General features: G+C 51.6%; 9 protein-coding genes across 9 annotated transcripts; 4 read left to right on the top strand and 5 right to left on the bottom strand.

Moving 5' to 3' along the window:
- Positions 1-2085: 2085 nt before the first annotated feature.
- Positions 2086-2872, bottom strand: M430DRAFT_53812 (hypothetical protein; the record flags this gene model as incomplete). Its single annotated transcript, XM_024868418.1, has 4 exons — positions 2086-2243; positions 2412-2551; positions 2605-2715; positions 2799-2872. 4 exons carry the CDS (start codon positions 2870-2872, stop codon positions 2086-2088), a joined length of 483 nt encoding a protein of 160 aa, XP_024717586.1.
- A 902-nt stretch (positions 2873-3774) lies between these two features.
- Positions 3775-5633, top strand: M430DRAFT_37293 (hypothetical protein). Its single transcript, XM_024867094.1, has 6 exons — positions 3775-4301; positions 4357-4392; positions 4446-4548; positions 4600-4687; positions 4740-4833; positions 4882-5633. The coding sequence occupies exons 1-6, from the start codon at positions 4272-4274 to the stop codon at positions 5428-5430; spliced, it is 900 nt and encodes a 299-aa protein (XP_024717587.1). The 5' UTR covers positions 3775-4271; the 3' UTR covers positions 5431-5633.
- M430DRAFT_185193 (hypothetical protein) lies at positions 5515-5833 on the bottom strand. The gene has a single exon (XM_024863888.1). It carries the CDS (start codon positions 5790-5792, stop codon positions 5598-5600), a length of 195 nt encoding a protein of 64 aa, XP_024717588.1. The 5' UTR covers positions 5793-5833; the 3' UTR covers positions 5515-5597.
- A 264-nt stretch (positions 5834-6097) lies between these two features.
- Positions 6098-7806, top strand: M430DRAFT_37294 (hypothetical protein). Its single transcript, XM_024867095.1, has 2 exons — positions 6098-6396; positions 6459-7806. The coding sequence occupies exons 1-2, from the start codon at positions 6122-6124 to the stop codon at positions 7672-7674; spliced, it is 1491 nt and encodes a 496-aa protein (XP_024717589.1). The 5' UTR covers positions 6098-6121; the 3' UTR covers positions 7675-7806.
- Positions 7807-8054: 248 nt separating this feature from the next.
- Positions 8055-10994, bottom strand: M430DRAFT_69699 (hypothetical protein). The gene is made up of 2 exons (XM_024869447.1): positions 10679-10994; positions 8055-10610 (listed from the first exon to the last, which is right to left on the bottom strand). Exons 1-2 carry the CDS (start codon positions 10689-10691, stop codon positions 8335-8337), a joined length of 2289 nt encoding a protein of 762 aa, XP_024717590.1. The 5' UTR covers positions 10692-10994; the 3' UTR covers positions 8055-8334.
- An 808-nt stretch (positions 10995-11802) lies between these two features.
- On the top strand, positions 11803-12885 carry M430DRAFT_53816 (hypothetical protein; the record flags this gene model as incomplete). The annotated part of the gene is made up of 4 exons (XM_024868419.1): positions 11803-11855; positions 11911-11946; positions 12007-12755; positions 12812-12885. 4 exons carry the CDS (start codon positions 11803-11805, stop codon positions 12883-12885), a joined length of 912 nt encoding a protein of 303 aa, XP_024717591.1.
- A 697-nt stretch (positions 12886-13582) lies between these two features.
- Positions 13583-14376, bottom strand: M430DRAFT_88944 (hypothetical protein; the record flags this gene model as incomplete). Its single annotated transcript, XM_024869651.1, has 3 exons — positions 13583-13704; positions 13792-13884; positions 13983-14376. Coding segments are annotated over 3 exons (609 nt in total), but the record flags the coding sequence as incomplete, so codon positions are not given.
- Positions 14377-15179: 803 nt separating this feature from the next.
- M430DRAFT_109038 (hypothetical protein) lies at positions 15180-15774 on the bottom strand (the record flags this gene model as incomplete). Its single annotated transcript, XM_024861252.1, has 3 exons — positions 15180-15454; positions 15518-15646; positions 15696-15774. The coding sequence occupies 3 exons, from the start codon at positions 15772-15774 to the stop codon at positions 15180-15182; spliced, it is 483 nt and encodes a 160-aa protein (XP_024717593.1).
- Positions 15775-16733: 959 nt separating this feature from the next.
- On the top strand, positions 16734-17240 carry M430DRAFT_22656 (hypothetical protein; the record flags this gene model as incomplete). Its single annotated transcript, XM_024864738.1, has 2 exons — positions 16734-16794; positions 16849-17240. 2 exons carry the CDS (start codon positions 16734-16736, stop codon positions 17238-17240), a joined length of 453 nt encoding a protein of 150 aa, XP_024717594.1.
- Positions 17241-17547: the final 307 nt, after the last annotated feature.

Genomic DNA, 17547 nt, shown 5'->3' on the forward strand with positions numbered 1-17547 from the left:
TAAGTACCCAAGGTACCCAGGTACCTTAGTTAATAGCTTATATAGACGTAATTCTTTCTTACCTTATACTACCTTAGGTAGGTACCTACCTTAGCTTGTAATAAGCATACTTACCTAGTAAATACTACTATACTTAGTAGTACTAGTAGGCTGCCGTGGGTTAGGGTGAATAGGTAGGACCCTGTCCATCTATAATAAAAGTTCGCCCCACCTGTGGAGCCTCCCGGCAGCTTCTCTACAAAGACTTCACTTTCCTCGGATCTTCCGACCTTCTGGGTCTGGCTCAACGGCCAACAAAACGGTCCATATGAATCCCATGCCGCTATCGAGCACGACCACGTTATCTGGAGAGGCGTGAGTGATTTCGAGCCTACACAGACGGAAACCCTAGGAGGAAGTACGACCATTAAGGTATTGGCGGCATCACCTTGGCCCCTACAGCTATCACCGTCCCGCCTAACCCCCATCCCACGACGGTGCCCTCGACGGTAGGCCCAGTAGTAACAGGTTCATGGCAATCAGGAGGTCCTTCATCACCCACCAGTCTCCCGGGGTGCATGAGGTGTGGGCGTCCTTGTGACTTCAGCTCCTCTTCCTTCTAGGTCGCGTATCCTGTGACTCTAAGTCTCTAAGACTCTAACTGCCCTTTCTGCCCTCTAGATACGCTTGGTTCAGACGGTGACGGCGACGAGAATGATGACTCCACGTCGACCTCCACCTCTGCCACCTCCACCGATCTCTCTGGCTATACAACATTATTTGCTGACGGGTGGGATGACCAACCTTTCCTCATTAATCGCCCTTGATGAATCGCTTTAGGAGATGTCAAATAAAGCAAATGTGGGATCGATTGAAGGGACGAATTGAAGTGGATTCGATTGAACTGAATTGAATTGAACTGACTACTCAATAGGGAACAAAAGGAGGTTACATACAGGTAAAGGTGGCAAAACGGTATACCGGATACGAGATATGCGGTAATAGGAGGTATGCGGTAATAGCCAAAATCTGACTCCTGATCCGGCGGTAACGTGCTATTACCCGATTAGGAAATAGACTTGACATTCCCAGTTTCCAACAGCAGACCCTGATTTCAACCACATCGACCACTCCGCCTCCGCCTCCATAACCCACTGCTACTACCAGTACCCCCACTCCCGCCCCCACACCCACCTGCGACTGTGACTTCTAGGACGAGAGCTGGGCTGGAGGTTCGAGATCTTGAACATTAACGGCTGGGCGACGGACGGAGGCGATTCGCTTTACACGCAGGAAGACGGCCGTGGCACGCTGACCGGATGGGACTGGAAGGCTGCTACAACCTGCCCTTCTTCATCAAGGCCGGCTGCGTTAAGCGTGCCATCATCTTTTATACCCTCAGAGAAATAATTATAACAATCTGATATTATTCGGCATTATATTGGGGGTCAGGAAACTTCTCAAGTGCGGGGTAATTATTATACAACACTTGCCTATCTTTATTTAAAGAGGACGAGGGGGGACGAAATAAAGAAAAGGACGGCGCTTGAAATAAGAGAGTTGCTCCGAGAGGCGCCCAGCATGTAAATTGAGTAATAATAGTTGCCCAAGGATAACTTCTCGATAGCGGAATCTTTGTCTGGTAGCTCGCTAGGTCCTTTGTAGTCCTCAGCTAAAGTGGAGTCTTTCTCTGAACAGAAATACTGGAGTTTTCACTTTCGATCTTGATATTAGGTCTAGGTAAGTGTCGAACAGGGTTAGTTATACAGGGATTGATATTGGTATTCCCGAGTTCAATAGTCTGTGTTGGCCCCTGTCAGGGGATATCGCGTCTATATAGAATAGCTAGTTACCCGTCCTTTTCACTTCAATCAAGTCATTATCCTCTGTCAGATCCCTCCCCTGGTTGGCAGTAAGCGGTATGAGGATTCAGGAAACCGTAGTTGTTGCCTTCTCTGACGGAGCTTTGGTCCATCGTTAAGTGGTTTGAAATTAGGTTCACATTTCCGCAGAAGAAGCTTGTAATAACCGATACTATAGAAGAATGGATAGGCTTTGATTTTAGAGGCTCCGTTTGCTCCTAATCGTTGCTCGGGATTGCGGTCCTTAACCGCATATCCTTAGCGGACAAGGAAACATATCTAGACCGGGAAAGTAGAGGGGTTTAGAGAGGATCTTGCGGTGTATTTCATGAGTGTCCTTGTCGTAGAACGTGGTTAACCCGGTCAACATTTCATAGGGGAAAGCTCCTAATGTCCACAAATCTGCATTTTAGCTAGTAACGGATCTTTAAAGATGCTTTTAGGGCTGTTATCTAAGCTCTTGGTGTCCGCCCTGGTTATGGACATTGTGAGTCTCTTAAGACATGTTCTAGGCGCTTGGTTCCTAAAGGAAAGGAAACCCAAAGGCAGAATATAACGTACGGTACGTACCTACTGCCTCTGTATAACCTTGGCCAAGGAGCAATTCGGGAGCTGGATACTCTAGCGTTCCATGGAATGTAGTAGTGCAATCCTCGTCCTTCTCTAACTTGTAGAGACCGAAACCACGAATGGTAATATGTCCTGATGTTCTCTAGCTTTAAATCACAGGAAATAACATTGAAATTTGAACCCGTGTAGATACTCCAATACGCAAAGAAGTTCAGCAATGTAGAATCTCGACCTATTAATATCGAAACGCTGCTCCCCTTGAAGGTAAGCGAAAAGGTGTACGAATGGTGAAAACAAGCATAACCTCTCAGGTGTTTAGAAAGCAGGTGCGACTGGTGCGATAAAAGGTTGTTGATCTGGAAAAGGAAGGTGTGTGCTACTTCGGACCTGGAAATACTATTGGCTTTTCGAATATACTTCAAAGCGTAAAGTCGTTTGGTATCGATCTTCCTGACCTGCATAACACTTCCTACCGTTCCGATAAGATCTGAATAGTCCGAACCCGTCGGCTTCAATATTCTATGCTTAACGTACTCAACCCCGATACGAATCTTTTCTGTGCCATCTCGAACGTCTAACCATTCTGCGTCTAGAGTCTTTTCTTTGTGGCTTGCCTCAAACCGAGGGTTCGTTCATGTGGCACCAAAGAATACATCTTGACTTCCCCTGGCAGGATTTGAGTTCCTGAGGTAAAGATACACCGTCAACTCAGCAATTTGGGAAACATAAAGCTTGTATAGGGTCATGTTTATGGCTGTTGAACACTTCTTACATTGATCTGGGATGGAGAGGCCAGCACCTTCGTAAAGAGTAACAACCAAGATACTAGGAGGCTGATTCTCCAGCTGTATGGGGATGATCTCGCAAGCGGCTGCTATACCAACCGACGACAGGAACCGGCAAGTTTCACTTGCACTTAAATCAGGTCCAGGTACCCGCAGAAAGGGGGGGCGCATAACAATTGGGAGGGTGCTGTTAGTTATATCAGGCGGCTTCAACAAACGAGAGGTCGTGCCATGCGTTCGCTGTGAATCTGTGATAGGCACTGATGGACGACATGGGCAAAAGTCAAAAGCAGAGCAAAAGAAAGTCAACGCTGAAGCGAATGCATGCGAGTCGCGTTGTGGCGGGCGTCTCTGCGACAACGATTGGCCGAGGCGAGAGATTGGCCGGGCAATACCTTGATATAGGTAATTACTAGGATTACCAGCGAATCCGGCGGCAGAATAGGCAAATACCAGGTATTCTCGGTATTGCAATTTACAATTTACAGCAGGCAAGAGACGGTGAATGGCTCTTGGTTAAGGGATCAATGTTCTCTCTCTCTCTCCTTCTCCCCTTCTCTCTCTCTCTCACTCTCTCTCACTCTCTCTGATTCAAACACTCACTCACCCTCCCAGCCTCCCTCTCTGCTAGACGCAATTGACTCCCATCCTGAGACCTCGACTCGACGTTCCTGGGCCTCGATCGTCGATCACCGCCAGGCACAGACCCCTGCCGAGCGAAACAGGGTGGCAGGCGACGGGAGCGACCATCGAGAATCCTGGAGACTGGGGAGACGCAGAGACAGACCACTGAGAGAGTCGCATCCTTCAAATCCTCCTCACTTCTCACTTCTCACTCCTCCTCCTCCTCCTCCTCATCCTCTCCTCTCCATCATTGTCACCCGCGATCCTCTTCTTCCTGTCGCTCGTTCGACTACACATCTGCTTTGCCGTCCTCCTGAGCTGCGCTGTCCAGTACTCCGGTATCCACCTGGCCAATCCCATCCGTCTATCTAATCTGCCCCAATCCTCCAATTGATTGGATTGCTCCCCCAGACAGACCCCGTCTTCTCGTCAGCCGCCTCTCCACACCAGCATGGGCTCAACGCAGTTTGGAAATTTCCATGTGAGTTGCAATTGCGCATGAACTCTGAGATCCACGCTGATCATCTGCGCCCCAGGACTTCTGCCGCGACTCGACCTTGCCCGTCTGCAACGTTCGTCCTACCCACGACCTGATATGAGAACCGCTGCTAATCTGCCGCAACAGCTCTTCCCAGGCTTTAGTGATGCCGACCCCAGCGGTTTCGCGGGAGGCTGTGAGCTCACGGGAATCCAACTGAAGGATCACGACAAACACCTGGGCAATTTGGGTTTGTCGCATTCCCTCCCAAGACACATGACACTTTTCTGACGGCATCCAGGTTCCATCCTCCTCTGCGGCCTTGCGATTCTGATCTCCGCCTTTCTCCTATGGCGATCGGAACGAAAACAAGCAGCCGTAGGACGCAGGTATGTGAACACGACTACTATAATACCCATCCGCTGACCCCTCCTGCTGCAGAGAGATCCAACTCTTCCTCCTTGGCTATATCATCATCGAGATCTGCGAGATATTTACCGTCGGGAAGTTCCCCTTGAGTCGGACGGTTCGCATCGTAAGCTCGACGGCCTAATCCCCAGCTAAAGAGGCTAACCACCCGCAGGCCTTTACGGGGATACACCTCGGCATGATAGTGGCAACCCTTTGGATCCTGATGCTCAATGCGGTTGTCGGCTTTCAGTTACTCGACGATGGCACCCCGCTCTCGCTCGGCCTCATCCTCGGTTCCGCGTTCGTTCTCTTCATCGGCACCGGTTACATTGCTCTCGATACCGGCTATAGCTGGACGGGCCACTTTGACTCCAGCTTACATGGGCACAACCGAAACATTGCACTGTACGTGCTCTACCAGCTTGCGCCGCTGGTGTTCCTCTTCGTCTTTTTTGTCTTGGAGGCGTTCTTGGTGGTCAGAGTGCTGGGAGAGCGCAAACCCTTGATCTACCTCAGCCTGGCTGCGTTATTGTTCGCCATCGGTCAGATCTTCAACTACGTAATCAGCGTCCATATCTGCCATGGAACCCATGGCAAGATCGACGGCGCTTTCTTCGAAACGTTCTTCACGCTCCTCTCCGTCGTTACCGTCTGGATTTTCTGGTCCAGCATCACGGAAGATGACTGGCCAATGCCGACCACCGCAACCACGTATTCATGACCATAATCTCGAAAATGAAATGGGTGTACGGAGTTTGGAAGCATTTGTAATGAAGCGACATACCTACGTCCTTGGGACGATATTGTTTTAGATGGGATTTTACAGCGCATATGGGGAAGACAGGTCTTCAGGAGGCACCAGGCGATATCATGGATTATGCATTGCAGTTAGGCCTGAGGGAGGCTATGGTAAAGAGAATAATATCCCTGGAGGGTCGGCGAGAGCTCTGTCTTGTGCATCTTGGATGCTACATAGACTCTTCGCTTGTATATGATTTTGCGTGTTAGTAGTAGTATACCCGATTGAGCGAGTAATGAAAACGAGACGAATAGGATTGCAAAGTTTGCTTGCATGGGATCCATTGAGACAATTGAAACCGTCAACTCATGTAGCTGAACACGGGTCTGAAACATCCTCTTACCCTGCTGCAAGGCTACCACATCGGGGAGGGAAAAGTCGATTGATCTCTTGCACACAGTTACTGATGATAGGGAGAAACATTAGCTGCCATTTCCAGACGCTGCAACAATCATAATTGGCTGGCGACGGGACTCGCGCGTTGTCCGAAACTCGTTGCGGGAACGCAGCCTTACGCGCAGCCCTCTTTTTGAGGCTGATCTCGCCAACGACCGCGACGACATTTCCTTCAGCCTTCCCAGGCCCTCGTCCCCACGCACACACAACGCCAACCATGTCGGACTCGGACGGCGAGTACGTTGCTGACGATCTCTCCGACGATGATATCGGGGCGCACACCGTGTCGACGGCCCACGGGACGCGGTCTACGGGCCCCGTGCGAGGCGCTGCTGGGTCGAGCACCCGGGGGGGAGACTCGAATGGGGGCAGTAATCGGCGGAGGGCCGCGTGGGAAGACATCCAGAGGAGCTGGGACACGGTGGTAGAGGGTGCGGATGGGAGCATTAATTCGACGGTGGAGGGACTGAGGGAGGCAGGGAAGAGGAAGAGGTAGATTGGAGAATTCGACTTCCCCCCATCCAGAGGACCGAAGCTGATCCCATCTCCTGCAGGTTACTACGAGATACAACGCCCTTGCAAAGAGGCATCATCCGGCATCTGATCCTGATCCTCGACCTCTCCTTCGCCATGACGGAGAAGGACCTCCGTCCCACGCGCTACCTCCTCACGCTCCGCTACGCCTCGGAATTCGTCACCGAGTACTTTGAGCAGAACCCCATCTCGCAGCTGGGCATCATCGGCATGCGCGACGGCATCGCGGTGCGCATCAGCGACATCAGCGGGAACCCCAGCGAGCACCTCGAGCGGCTCAAGAAGCTCCGCGAGCAAGAGCCGCAGGGGAACCCGAGCCTCCAGAACGCGCTGGAGATGAGCCGCGCGGCGCTCTTCCACGCGCCGTCCCACGGCACGCGCGAGATTCTTATTATTTACGGCGCCCTGCTGTCCAGCGACCCGGGCGATATCCACGACACCATCGCGGCGCTCGTCACGGACCGCATCCGCGTGTCGGTGGTCGGCCTCGCGGCCCAAGTGGCCATCTGCGCCGAGCTCTGCTCCCGCACCAACGCCGGCGACGACAGCTCGTACCGCGTGGCGCTGCACGAGCAGCACTTCCGCGAGCTCGTCCTCGCCCTGACCACGCCGCCCGTGACGCGGTCTGTCACGCACTCGCAGTCCAGCCTCCTGATGATGGGCTTCCCATCGCGCACCGCGCTCGGCGACGGCCAGGGTTTGAGCTTCTGCGCCTGTCACAGCAAGCTGAGCCGCGGCGGCTACCGCTGCTCGCGGTGCGACGCGAAAGTCTGCAGCCTGCCAGCCGAATGCCCCGCGTGCGGCCTGACGCTCATCCTGTCCACGCATCTCGCGCGCTCCTATCACCACCTCTTCCCTCTGCGTAACTGGATCGAAGTGCCCTGGTCAGCGGCCTCTTCATCCAGCGCGTGTTTCGCATGTCTGGCGCCTTTTCCCGAACCTTCTTCTTCTCACGGGGGAGAGGGCAAGGGGGATGCGGACCGTGATCTTAAGGGCGTTAGTGAGAGCGGAAGGTATATGTGCGAAGTGTGTAAGAAACATTTTTGTATCGACTGCGACGTGTTCGCGCATGAGGTCGTGCATAATTGTCCTGGATGCCAGGCCGATGTACGCGCGGAGCCGGAGGCGAAGCCGCAGTCGAAGCCGCAGGCGGAGACGAAGGCGACGCTGGAGGCGAGAGCGGAGGAGACGCTGGACATGAATGCAAATGGAAATGCGGATAAAATGGTTGAGTAGTGGTTAAAGTAAGCTTACTTTCAAGGAGTCATATACAAAATTTTGGGGGTTGGAGTGGAGTTTTTCATGGCTGGATTTTGGATTCTGGATTTTTGAAAGGAGTTAGGAGGAGGAGGATAGGAGGATAGGAGGATACATATATATGTATATGTATATGTATATATGTATATATGTATATATGTATATATGTATGTATGTATTTATGTGAGAAAGCAAAAGCAAAAGCAAAAGAAAAGCTAGATATATACCTACCTATATACGCATGATCATAATCACAATATTAAACACACAAGCAAGTGCGAGAGATTGAAATTGAAATTGAAATGTATTTGATTAAGGATCATTCATATTTGTTAATCTTATAGAATAATATAAGGTTAGGATAGACAGCGGGTTTAAATAAGATAGGTACATAAGGTAGGAGTTTGGGATGGAACAGGCTAGGTAGTAAGGTATGGTATGGTATGGTATGGTATGCTAATAGGTAAGACCATCTGCCCTGCTTCAGACTCCATCACTCCCCTTCCCTTCCCTTAATCACTTATTCGGTTATTTATTCCGTCATTCAGTCAACGCCCCCAAGCCCCAAGTCCAATTAGATAGATATCCTTTCTTTTATCCGTCGATCCGTCGATCAGTCAGTCGGTCAATCAGAGGCAGTCATCCACGCTCCCTGCCTTCACCAAACAAATACCCAGCTTCCAGGCAGTACGCGCCGCCACCCGCCATGGCGCGCTCGCTGCCCCAGCAGACCACGCTCGCGTCGACGATACCGCTGAGCACGCCCTCCATAGCGCCCAGGACGCCCCAGCCGATGAAGCCCGCCACCAGGCCGACGACGTAGGCGTACGCGCTGCCGCGGATGCCGGCGCCGTCCGGGAGCGCGATGCTGAGCTGGCGCGCCGTGGCCACCCAGCCGCCGAAGCCGAGCGCCGTGGCCATGATGAAGCGCGTCGCGTGGAGCAGCAGCTTGGCGAGGCGGTAGGGGAGGAGCGGCGTGGCGGGGTGCGTGCGCGAGGAGAAGGAGCGCGGCGTGAGCGTCGTGGTGGGGGCTTGGGGCGTGAGGAAGGTCATCTGGCTGAGGCCGCGCGCTGAAGGGTTGAGCGGTTGCGAGTGGATTGCGGCGTAGGTGAGGGTGAGAGGGTTGAGGAGGGCGGCGATCGGCGCGGGGATTAAGGAGTAGGCGAAGATGGAAACCACACCGACGATTCGACGAGGGAGAATCAGGAGTGGCAGACGGATGAGCATTGCCAGCAGTGTTGAGAGGCAGACGGTGCCAAACAGGGTGGTTATGGCGTGGTTAAATGCCGCTGTGACGATTTCTCTCGAGGTTGGTGCTGGCACCGCGTTCCGATGGAAGTACCACTGCGATACCGTAGCTGCCGTGGTTGATCGTTGGACCGCACTGATGACAGACAGCGTCCAGATATACATTAACACAAAGTAGATGGCAAGCCACCAGCTCGTGGCGTCAATGATAAACTTGGTGACAGAAGTCGCCAGGTGACCACCAAGAAAGATCCTCGTGAACATCCCTAACCACATCCAAGTCCACAACACTACCGTGCCCAGACTAGCAAACCCTAATCCAAGAAGTGCAGGGTTAGCGGCTAATATCTTGGAGGCAAATTCCAAGATGCCAATGGCTTTAGCCAACGACTGGCGGCCTTTATAGATCGTGTAACACCAGAGGAAAGCAAAGAGCCCCGGGATGAAGGACAGCCACCGCATCGCCTTATCCTGCAGACTCGTACCACCTGAAGTCCCCTTGTAACTGGAAACCAATGGGTATAGAGAAAAGGAGAACAAGATTACTGGGACTGCGAGCAAAAGCAGATATACCAGTGGTCTGACAAACGATCGTAACAGTGCAAGCCAGACGAGTGATACAATGACTGAGACAACAGTGTCCACAGCAAATAGATGGACTGAAGCGCTGAGCGTGGTGTATATAGTATCGCCCAGATTCTTATCCGGTGTGGGCGTGTGGAGAAAGACGAGGAAGAAGGTCGCAAAGAGAGCGCCGAGGCAAATCAAGTAGAGTGATCCCCAAAAGACATCATGCTTGGGTGCCTCACCCAGGGTGGTTGCTATCGTTGCCGGGACGGTTTCGATTGAGCTTGGAGGCCGTGATATGGCAGGACCTGGACCAAGAGCAGCTTCGATATCCCTATCCCGGGACATATTCTTCGCATCCGGCGGTGACCTGAAACCCCCCGGCTTTGGAGGTGAACGGAATCGTTGAAACGCAGGTGGGCTACCCTCAGAGGCTTCAACACCAAAATCATCTGGTGGGTCATCATCCTCGATAGTAGACTCGAGTCCGATATCCACCATCCTCCCTTTCCCCTTGCTGCTTGCCTCACTATCCGGCCGTGTAGTCTCCTTGCCTTTGCTGAAATCTCCGGCTTCCTCTCCTACTGTTTCGGGAGCCCAACCTCTGCCTCTTGTGCTATGACCACCTCCATTCCAGCTGCTCTTGATACCGCGTCCTCGCCCCCGATCCTCTATTGCTCTTGCATCCTCATCTTTACTGTTATTTAACGACGCATTGCTTTCGTCGTGGTCTGTTTCGGAGCTTTCCTCAAGTCGGGTCGGGGCAAACACCCTCCGTGACCTCTGCAGAGCAAAGAAATCAGCTGTTTCCCTTTCCCGTTCCTCCTCGTCATCCTCTTCTCGGAATTCGTCTAGAGCGCTGTGGAATAATGGAGCATCTGGAGCTGCCTGGTAGCGGGAGGTGAAAGGGAAATTGGAGAGATGAGACGAGGACTGGTATGGATTCCCTTGCCGTTGAGCGTACCCTCTTGAGGCAGCTCTTGGAGCTTGGCTTGCTCTTCGATATCGGTCATTAGGATTTCGTGGAGGAGAATCCGCGGACTCAGGTTGTACGAAGTTGGAGATGCGTGATTGTGACTGGGCTAGGAACCGTGAAGCATCTACAGAAGAGCTTCCTTTCAGCTTCAGGCGTTCAACAAATGGGGAATACTCCTCCGAGCCTACTTACATTCTGAGAACATCTTCGGGCCCCAGGCGTGGTGAAGCAGACAGAGGGTTTCAGACCCACCGCGTGACGCTGATAACGATCAAAGGCGGTGTTTGCCCTGGGCGGTATGGATTGCCTGGACAGCAAGATACGGGCGTGGAATGCCCTACTGAATAAACCAACTGGAGAGGATGAGTGATCTCAAGCAGTCATCTCAGCTCAGAGGGAGTCGTGGAGGAGCGTTGGAGGATCGTGGAGGTTCAAATCGATGTCGTTATCAAGAATGCTGGTAGAGGGAGCTCGAATCACCAGGGCCCGACAGGGAATCAGTCATTCACCTGGCCGTCACCGCCTTCGGCAGATTCCAGGCCGTTTAGAGAAGAATCATGTGGCGGCATAGGGCGGCGATAGATATTGTTGCAAGGACCTTGGCTATATATGTCCTGTGAATCTATCATAGAACTCTTCGAGACATGACTTTAATGACATTCATCATTCATGCCATGCTCATCGGTTCAGCGGTTCAGCGTGACAATATGGCAAAGGTGACTTTCCCATGTGCCACTCCCGACGTCACGGCCGCCTCATACGGAGATAAGCCACGATACGATAGCGGTGTGGTTCTAAAGCAGATTTATAAGAGCGGTCTGGTCCTAAAGCAGATTTCTAAGAACTCGGTACACAAATATATATGTGATAAAGTGACAGCTTTATGATCTGCCACATGACCCGTCCTGACCAGCTGAATTCAAGAAAGCTTCAAAGTTCAAGCCTCAGCAGCATCGTTGTGGCGCTGTGCCTAGTGTGGCTGTGCAGACAGCGGACGTGTACGGCCCGGGGATATGATATGCGGATATTACCTATTAGGTAGGTATATAGCAGTTTATTACCCTTATAACTTGACAATTTCCCCTGCGTTGCGTCTCGTTGTCCGAGTGAATACCTTAAGTTACCTGATACTGCGCTTGCCGAGTGGTCGTAATCCGATTACCTTGGGTGGCACGGGAGTCCCGTATTCTCTTATAAAGAAACTATCACGGCTCTCGTCGACAAGCACCCAACGGAACTCCAAGAACCCCTCATCGCCAACTTACCTACGCTCTCTCACCCCCATCTACACTCTCTTCACCAGCAGAACTCCCAACATGGACGGTATTGCGCCGCCACCCGGTCCTCCGCCTCCCAAGGTGCCAGAGGGGTATGTCTACACCATTCTTGCGCATTCCCGGAACAGATTACTAACTCGAAACCAGTTGGAAAGCCCAATGGAACGAGCAATACAAAGAATGGTAGATTTTCACTCTATTTCCTACTCATTTCTCGTGAGTAGGCTAACGAAACTTCACCAGGTTCTATGTCAATATCTACACTAAAAAGTCACAATGGGAAAAGCCCACCGAACCTATCTACCCACCACCCGAGGACGGCGCCCCTCCAGGGCCTCCTCCCGGATACTCCAGCAACGGCAAGAGTTATCCTGTGGACCAGAAGCCCAATCCCTACGATTCCGCAGGCTCCCACTCCCCTAACAACGTCGAATCCGATGCGGCGCTCGCCGCGCGTCTGCAAGCTGAGGAAAACGAGCGGGCACAAGGGTCAGGCAGCCGGAATGCCTTCCAGGACTACCAGAACACACCTATGCCCGCATCACCGCAACCATCTGGATCTTCGCAACCGGAACTCCCACCGCGGGAGCAGAAGCGTGGCTTCTTGGGCAAGCTCTTAGGTAGGCCGGGCAGTAACAGCCCAAGCGGTTATAGCAGTGCGAATCAATACCCGCCTCAGCAGCCTGCTTATGGCGCTGGCGGATATGGTGCACGGCCAGCCTATGGTCAGCCCCAATATGGTCAACCCCCATATGGTGGTCAACCGCAATACGGATACCAACAACCGGGCTATGGGCCACCACCCCCAGCACCATATGGTGGCGGGTACGGAGGCGGTTACGGGGCACCGGCGCAGGCGGCGCCACCCAAGAAAAGCGGTATGGGTGCGATGGGAGGTGCAGCATTAGGTCTCGGTGGTGGACTTATCGGAGGCATGTTGCTCGAGGACGCTATCCAAGATCATGACCAGAACATCTATGATCAAGGTTACGGTAAGTTCTCCACCCGATCTCTGCGGGGTTGCGAAGGCTAACGAGCTCGACAATAGATCAGGGTTACGACCAAGGTGAGGATAATGGAGATTTCGGCGGGGATGGAGGTGATTTCGGCGGGGATTTCTAAGCCCTTCTTTGCAGTTGCTGGATGACTCTCACGACTCTCGTTGCTTTCTTACGAAGTACATGCCATGACTTTTCGCGCCCATGCATGCTAGGATAAAAGAAGAATACCTTATTATATTGCACCTCAATGGATTCGCATTCAGAAAGATATGACTATCATCCCCTCCTTATTGCTAACAAGTGAGGAAGAATAGAGTGAAAGCTGCAGAAGACTTACTCGGTGAACTAGCTTCGTTCTTTGAGACAAATTGTATGTGAAGAGGGGCATTTTGGTAAATTTTGCTCTGCTGTGGAGAACAGGTTCGATTTCGGTGCTATCCCTAGAAGTGGAATTTTGAATCCATGGTTATCTCTTTTTCTGTGGCCTAGCATACTTCTAGGCATGCTTGGTACATATCAAATGCGATGACCTGTCCTTGGCGGGTTTCTACATCAAGATATTAAGAAAGAGGATCTCACTAACCCGGAAACTTGCACATGAGCACATACAAAAGACCTCCAGTCACTATACCAACGCCATCCTTATGCTGTAGTCTAGTATCTTTCATCTGAGACCCTGATATACGTAAAACTGTTCCTAGTCTCGATAGGGTATTTCCCCATCTTTCCCTCTATCTGTCTCTTCCTACCCATCATCATCTCGAAACGCCTACTTCAATCTTCCTCGTTCCCGAGCCCTCACTCTTTTTCGTCCCTGAGCTGCTGCTGCCTGCCAGCCAGGCAGCAGCATCGAAGCTCTGTAGTGGGTTCGCGGCCTGTCCACCTGCAAGCGGTGAGGCTTTCTGTCTCTCTTCAAATTCGGCGCGGAGTTCGGGATCCACTGATAATAGTACATCATTAGCAGCAAACCCTAGAATGAAAAGAAAGTGGAGGAGAGAGAAAGAAAGAAAGAAAGGGTAGAACATACTGTTATCCATAAGATACGGCATTCCGAAAACGATTCCCATCGACACAAGAGCAAGAAGAATCATAGGATTCTTAAGAATGCTCAACGGTGAGACTACATGATATATCACAAATCAGCCAACTTGTCTCTCTCTCCAACTATACTAAACTTATCGGATTTGGAACTTTGGGGGGGGGGGGTAGGGGACTCACAACCAGCCCTCTGCACAAAATACTCCTTGCCACCCAAAGCCTTAACCTCAAGCCCCCACACCCGCTCTTCTTCTCCTCCCTCCTCCTCACTCCCCAATTTTCTAACCCCTACCACAGGGCCCTTATTCTCCCACTCATTCCCACGAAACGTGCCCCAGACCAGGACCTCCTCGTCGTCGTTCTCGCCCTCCCTGACATCCACGCGCAGCGGCGCGAACGCATGCGTGTTGCAATGCACATCCAGGAGATACGAGCCCGTTGTCACATTGCGGAAATCGAAGGACCCGTCGATGCGCAGCGGCGCGGAGAACTGCGTGGAGAGAGTCGTGAGCGAGGCGCTGGTGGATGGAGGGAGTGTGCTGGGGTTGGGCGAGGACGGGATCGAGATGCGGATGTGTGCGCTGAGCGCGAGGGGTAGGAGGAGGAGAATGTGGGAGAGGATGGGAGAGATGTGCATCTTGTTCTAGGTGTGAGGCTGTTGTTCAATGAGGGCTGTTGCGGGCGGGCTGCGAGCTTGGTGAAGCTGGGATGTAGGGATGTATGGAGACGTCTGTATTGAGTATAGCCTGGTTTGGGCGGACTAATGATAAGCCGATGATCGAGTTTGTAACTCAGTTGCACATCTGCATCAGAACTCACAGTCAACGAAGGATTAAGATGTGGCACAAATTCTGGTCCTTGGATCAGATGTCTGTTGGAGTATTCTAGGTTACCACTTCTTGACATCTTAAGAGTTCCTGCTTATTACAATTGGATGCTTGCTAGGCCGAGGCTGTCGCATCAAAATAACATGCACACAGCGATTGACAGCCAAAACCTTTGGCTATCGAGGCTCGAAAGTTCTGGCCTGCGCGCTTGACAGACCGTCTTTCCTATCAAGTCGGCTAGTGGCTATGTTGGTTTGGGGCATCTCAGACGTCTTCAAGTCAACTCTTTATACCGTGTCAATCGTTATATATTGCACAGCAAAAGTATGCCCAGCTCGCCCATTCATACCGTTGCTTATTATAATCATTTCCGAAAACAACTCGTTTCACATCCATGCAGAAAATACCAATGATCCACCCACTCGACCTTTCAAAAAGAGGTAATCGGATCCATCGAAGCCATCAAGGCCTCTCTTCCCATATCCCAACCTCCCCACATTATATTCACGTTCCCACATTCCCTCTTTCATACTCTCGACCTCCGGAAAGGCTATATCATGCCTCGTGGAGGTGCCTCATTCATTGCCACCTTATCCTCAGAATCGGCACCGCCTTTCCTAAGCATGTGCAGAGCGAGGATCGTGGTGCTGGCAGCCCATAGAAGCCAGCCGAAAGCAGCGACTACGGCATCGGCTCTCGCGGCAGCACAGACTGACCCACGGCAAAAGAGCAACTTTGAGAGAAAAGCTGCCAGTGCGATGAAGCCAGCGAAGTAGAAAATGGTGTTCAAGAGCTCGAGCGCGAAGTGGGCGTAGGGATGCGATGCTATGATGAGAGTTAATTTCTTCCTTGGAGCTGACCTCTACCCTCGAGATGGATTCAGTTTACCTGTGCCCAGGAAGCGGGGCGTGAATTCAAGATAGACGATAGAGAGAAATGAGAAAAGGGGGACGAAGATCAGGAAGTTGATCTGCGGAGGAGACGAGGTCAAAGTGTCGGCATCGTACCAGTGGGCGACTGTGGATATATCAGTATGCCACCATGGTTTCAAGTACCCATTTCATACCAGAAGCTGAAAGACCCAAGACAACGACAGCAAAGATGCCCTGAGCGATGCGCAGAGGAAGTAGTAGACCGAATGCCATTTTGTACTATTATTGCGATTCCTAAGGTCTGCTGTTCCCCGAGAAATCAATTCGCCGTCAAAACTTCCTTTTGTACAGTTGGAAGCTGTGCAAGTGGTGCTCGCCGCAAAGCAGTGATAGAATAGGAGTTGACAGTGTGATTTGAGATATTGTTACTTCGATGTAGTGAGAAAAGAAGGATCTCTTGAATAAAAATTCGGACTAGCTCTAGCGGATATTGCAACCAAGCAGGTAAAGGGTGAGAAAATAGATGATGATAAAATCCGAACGAGGTATGACTTCCATAATGTATGATGGGGAAGAGCGCTGCATGATATGTATGCTGTATGAGACGAGCCCCCTGTACAACGAAACGCCCTGAGACACTCGATGCTAGAGTCGACTGCATCCCGACAAAGCCACTGCCAGCCACTGGATCGGGGCGTGATGCGAGTTGATCTACTTTCTCAACGCCTGAAAAGCTCGAAACTTCGAAGCAAAGGCCCTCGACGTTTCGCAGTGCAGTCTCGCGGTGCTGCATGTTCTCCAGGAAGATCGGCTTTCTTCCTAAGCGGCGAAGACTGGACGAAACAAAGCACGTCAAATAGTGCCGTGATAGATGAAAGACGAGGAGACTCTCCTGCTCTGGGATGATGAAGTTGATGTCTCGGTATCCTTTCACTTTGACATCTTGCTCGGGCCAAGGGGAAGGCTTTGCTTCTCAGGATAGAAGCAATGCTCAGTAAGTACCTACCTGAGGCTACCTCAAAGGCGGCCTATAAGGGTATCTCATACCTTGGTTAAACACACTGTTACCATCACTTGACGAGTCTTTAAGAGGTATATCTAAGGTATATAGAGAGCCTTGTATTTTATTAGGATTGTCTTCTTTAAAACGACCGTCCTATGACCGTCGTAGAAAGAGGATTAAGGTATCCTCGCTTAAATAGCCACCCTTGGCATTTTCTGTTGCTGCTCCTATGTCCGAGCGTGCAAGTGAAATCACATCCCAGAGGCCCATGATATCACAGATACATCCTGGTAAGTCAGCAATTGCCAAATCCAAACATGCTCACCAATATTGATCCCGAGTAGCCAGGACGGCAGTAACCCCCATCATTCCGGAACGCTTGGTTGTCAATCTGGAGCCAACTACCAAGTCCATCTACGCCAATGGAGACAGTATGGACAGACAATGGGTGGGCTACAACTATTGCGACTGCGATTGCCCAGCCGTATTCTGGCTCACTTCCAGAGGCATGCAACGACATCAATACTGTTCGGCCTGGTCGCGTCAACCCGTGGATCCCTTGCAATTTTTGCAACTCTTTTCCAGACGGTTGAATATTTCACCGAGGATGACTTTATATGTGGGTATCGCAAACGCACTTGCAGAGAACGATCGCCACTCAGGGAATGCGCCCCTTGTACGCTCCTCGTTTTGCCCGGCTTTTGCCCAGCACCTGGATCTCGATAGCCGCGGATAACGTTTGAATGACAACTGAACGTGTGCGAAGAGCTGATAGCCAACATGAGCATGAAAAGGGGTTGATGATACAAATGTCGGCTACCTCTTGTAGAAATGTACCGCATGTCCCAACCTGTGTCGGTATCTAGCCAAGCCGCACGGCCTTGCTGATCGAATTCAGCTTCCGCGGCGATCGCCACGCGGTTCCCTCAAAGGATTATCAAGCTGTTGGTTTCCGAAAAAGGCAAGATTGTCTGGTGTGATTGGTACGACGTTGAGTATTCCCTTTTTCGACCAGGTATCTTGGTTAGTAAGACGGAAGATTA

The sequence above is a fragment of the Amorphotheca resinae genome (assembly GCF_003019875.1).
Source record: "Amorphotheca resinae ATCC 22711 unplaced genomic scaffold M430scaffold_12, whole genome shotgun sequence".
Taxonomy (NCBI): Eukaryota; Fungi; Ascomycota; class Leotiomycetes; order Helotiales; family Amorphothecaceae; genus Amorphotheca; species Amorphotheca resinae.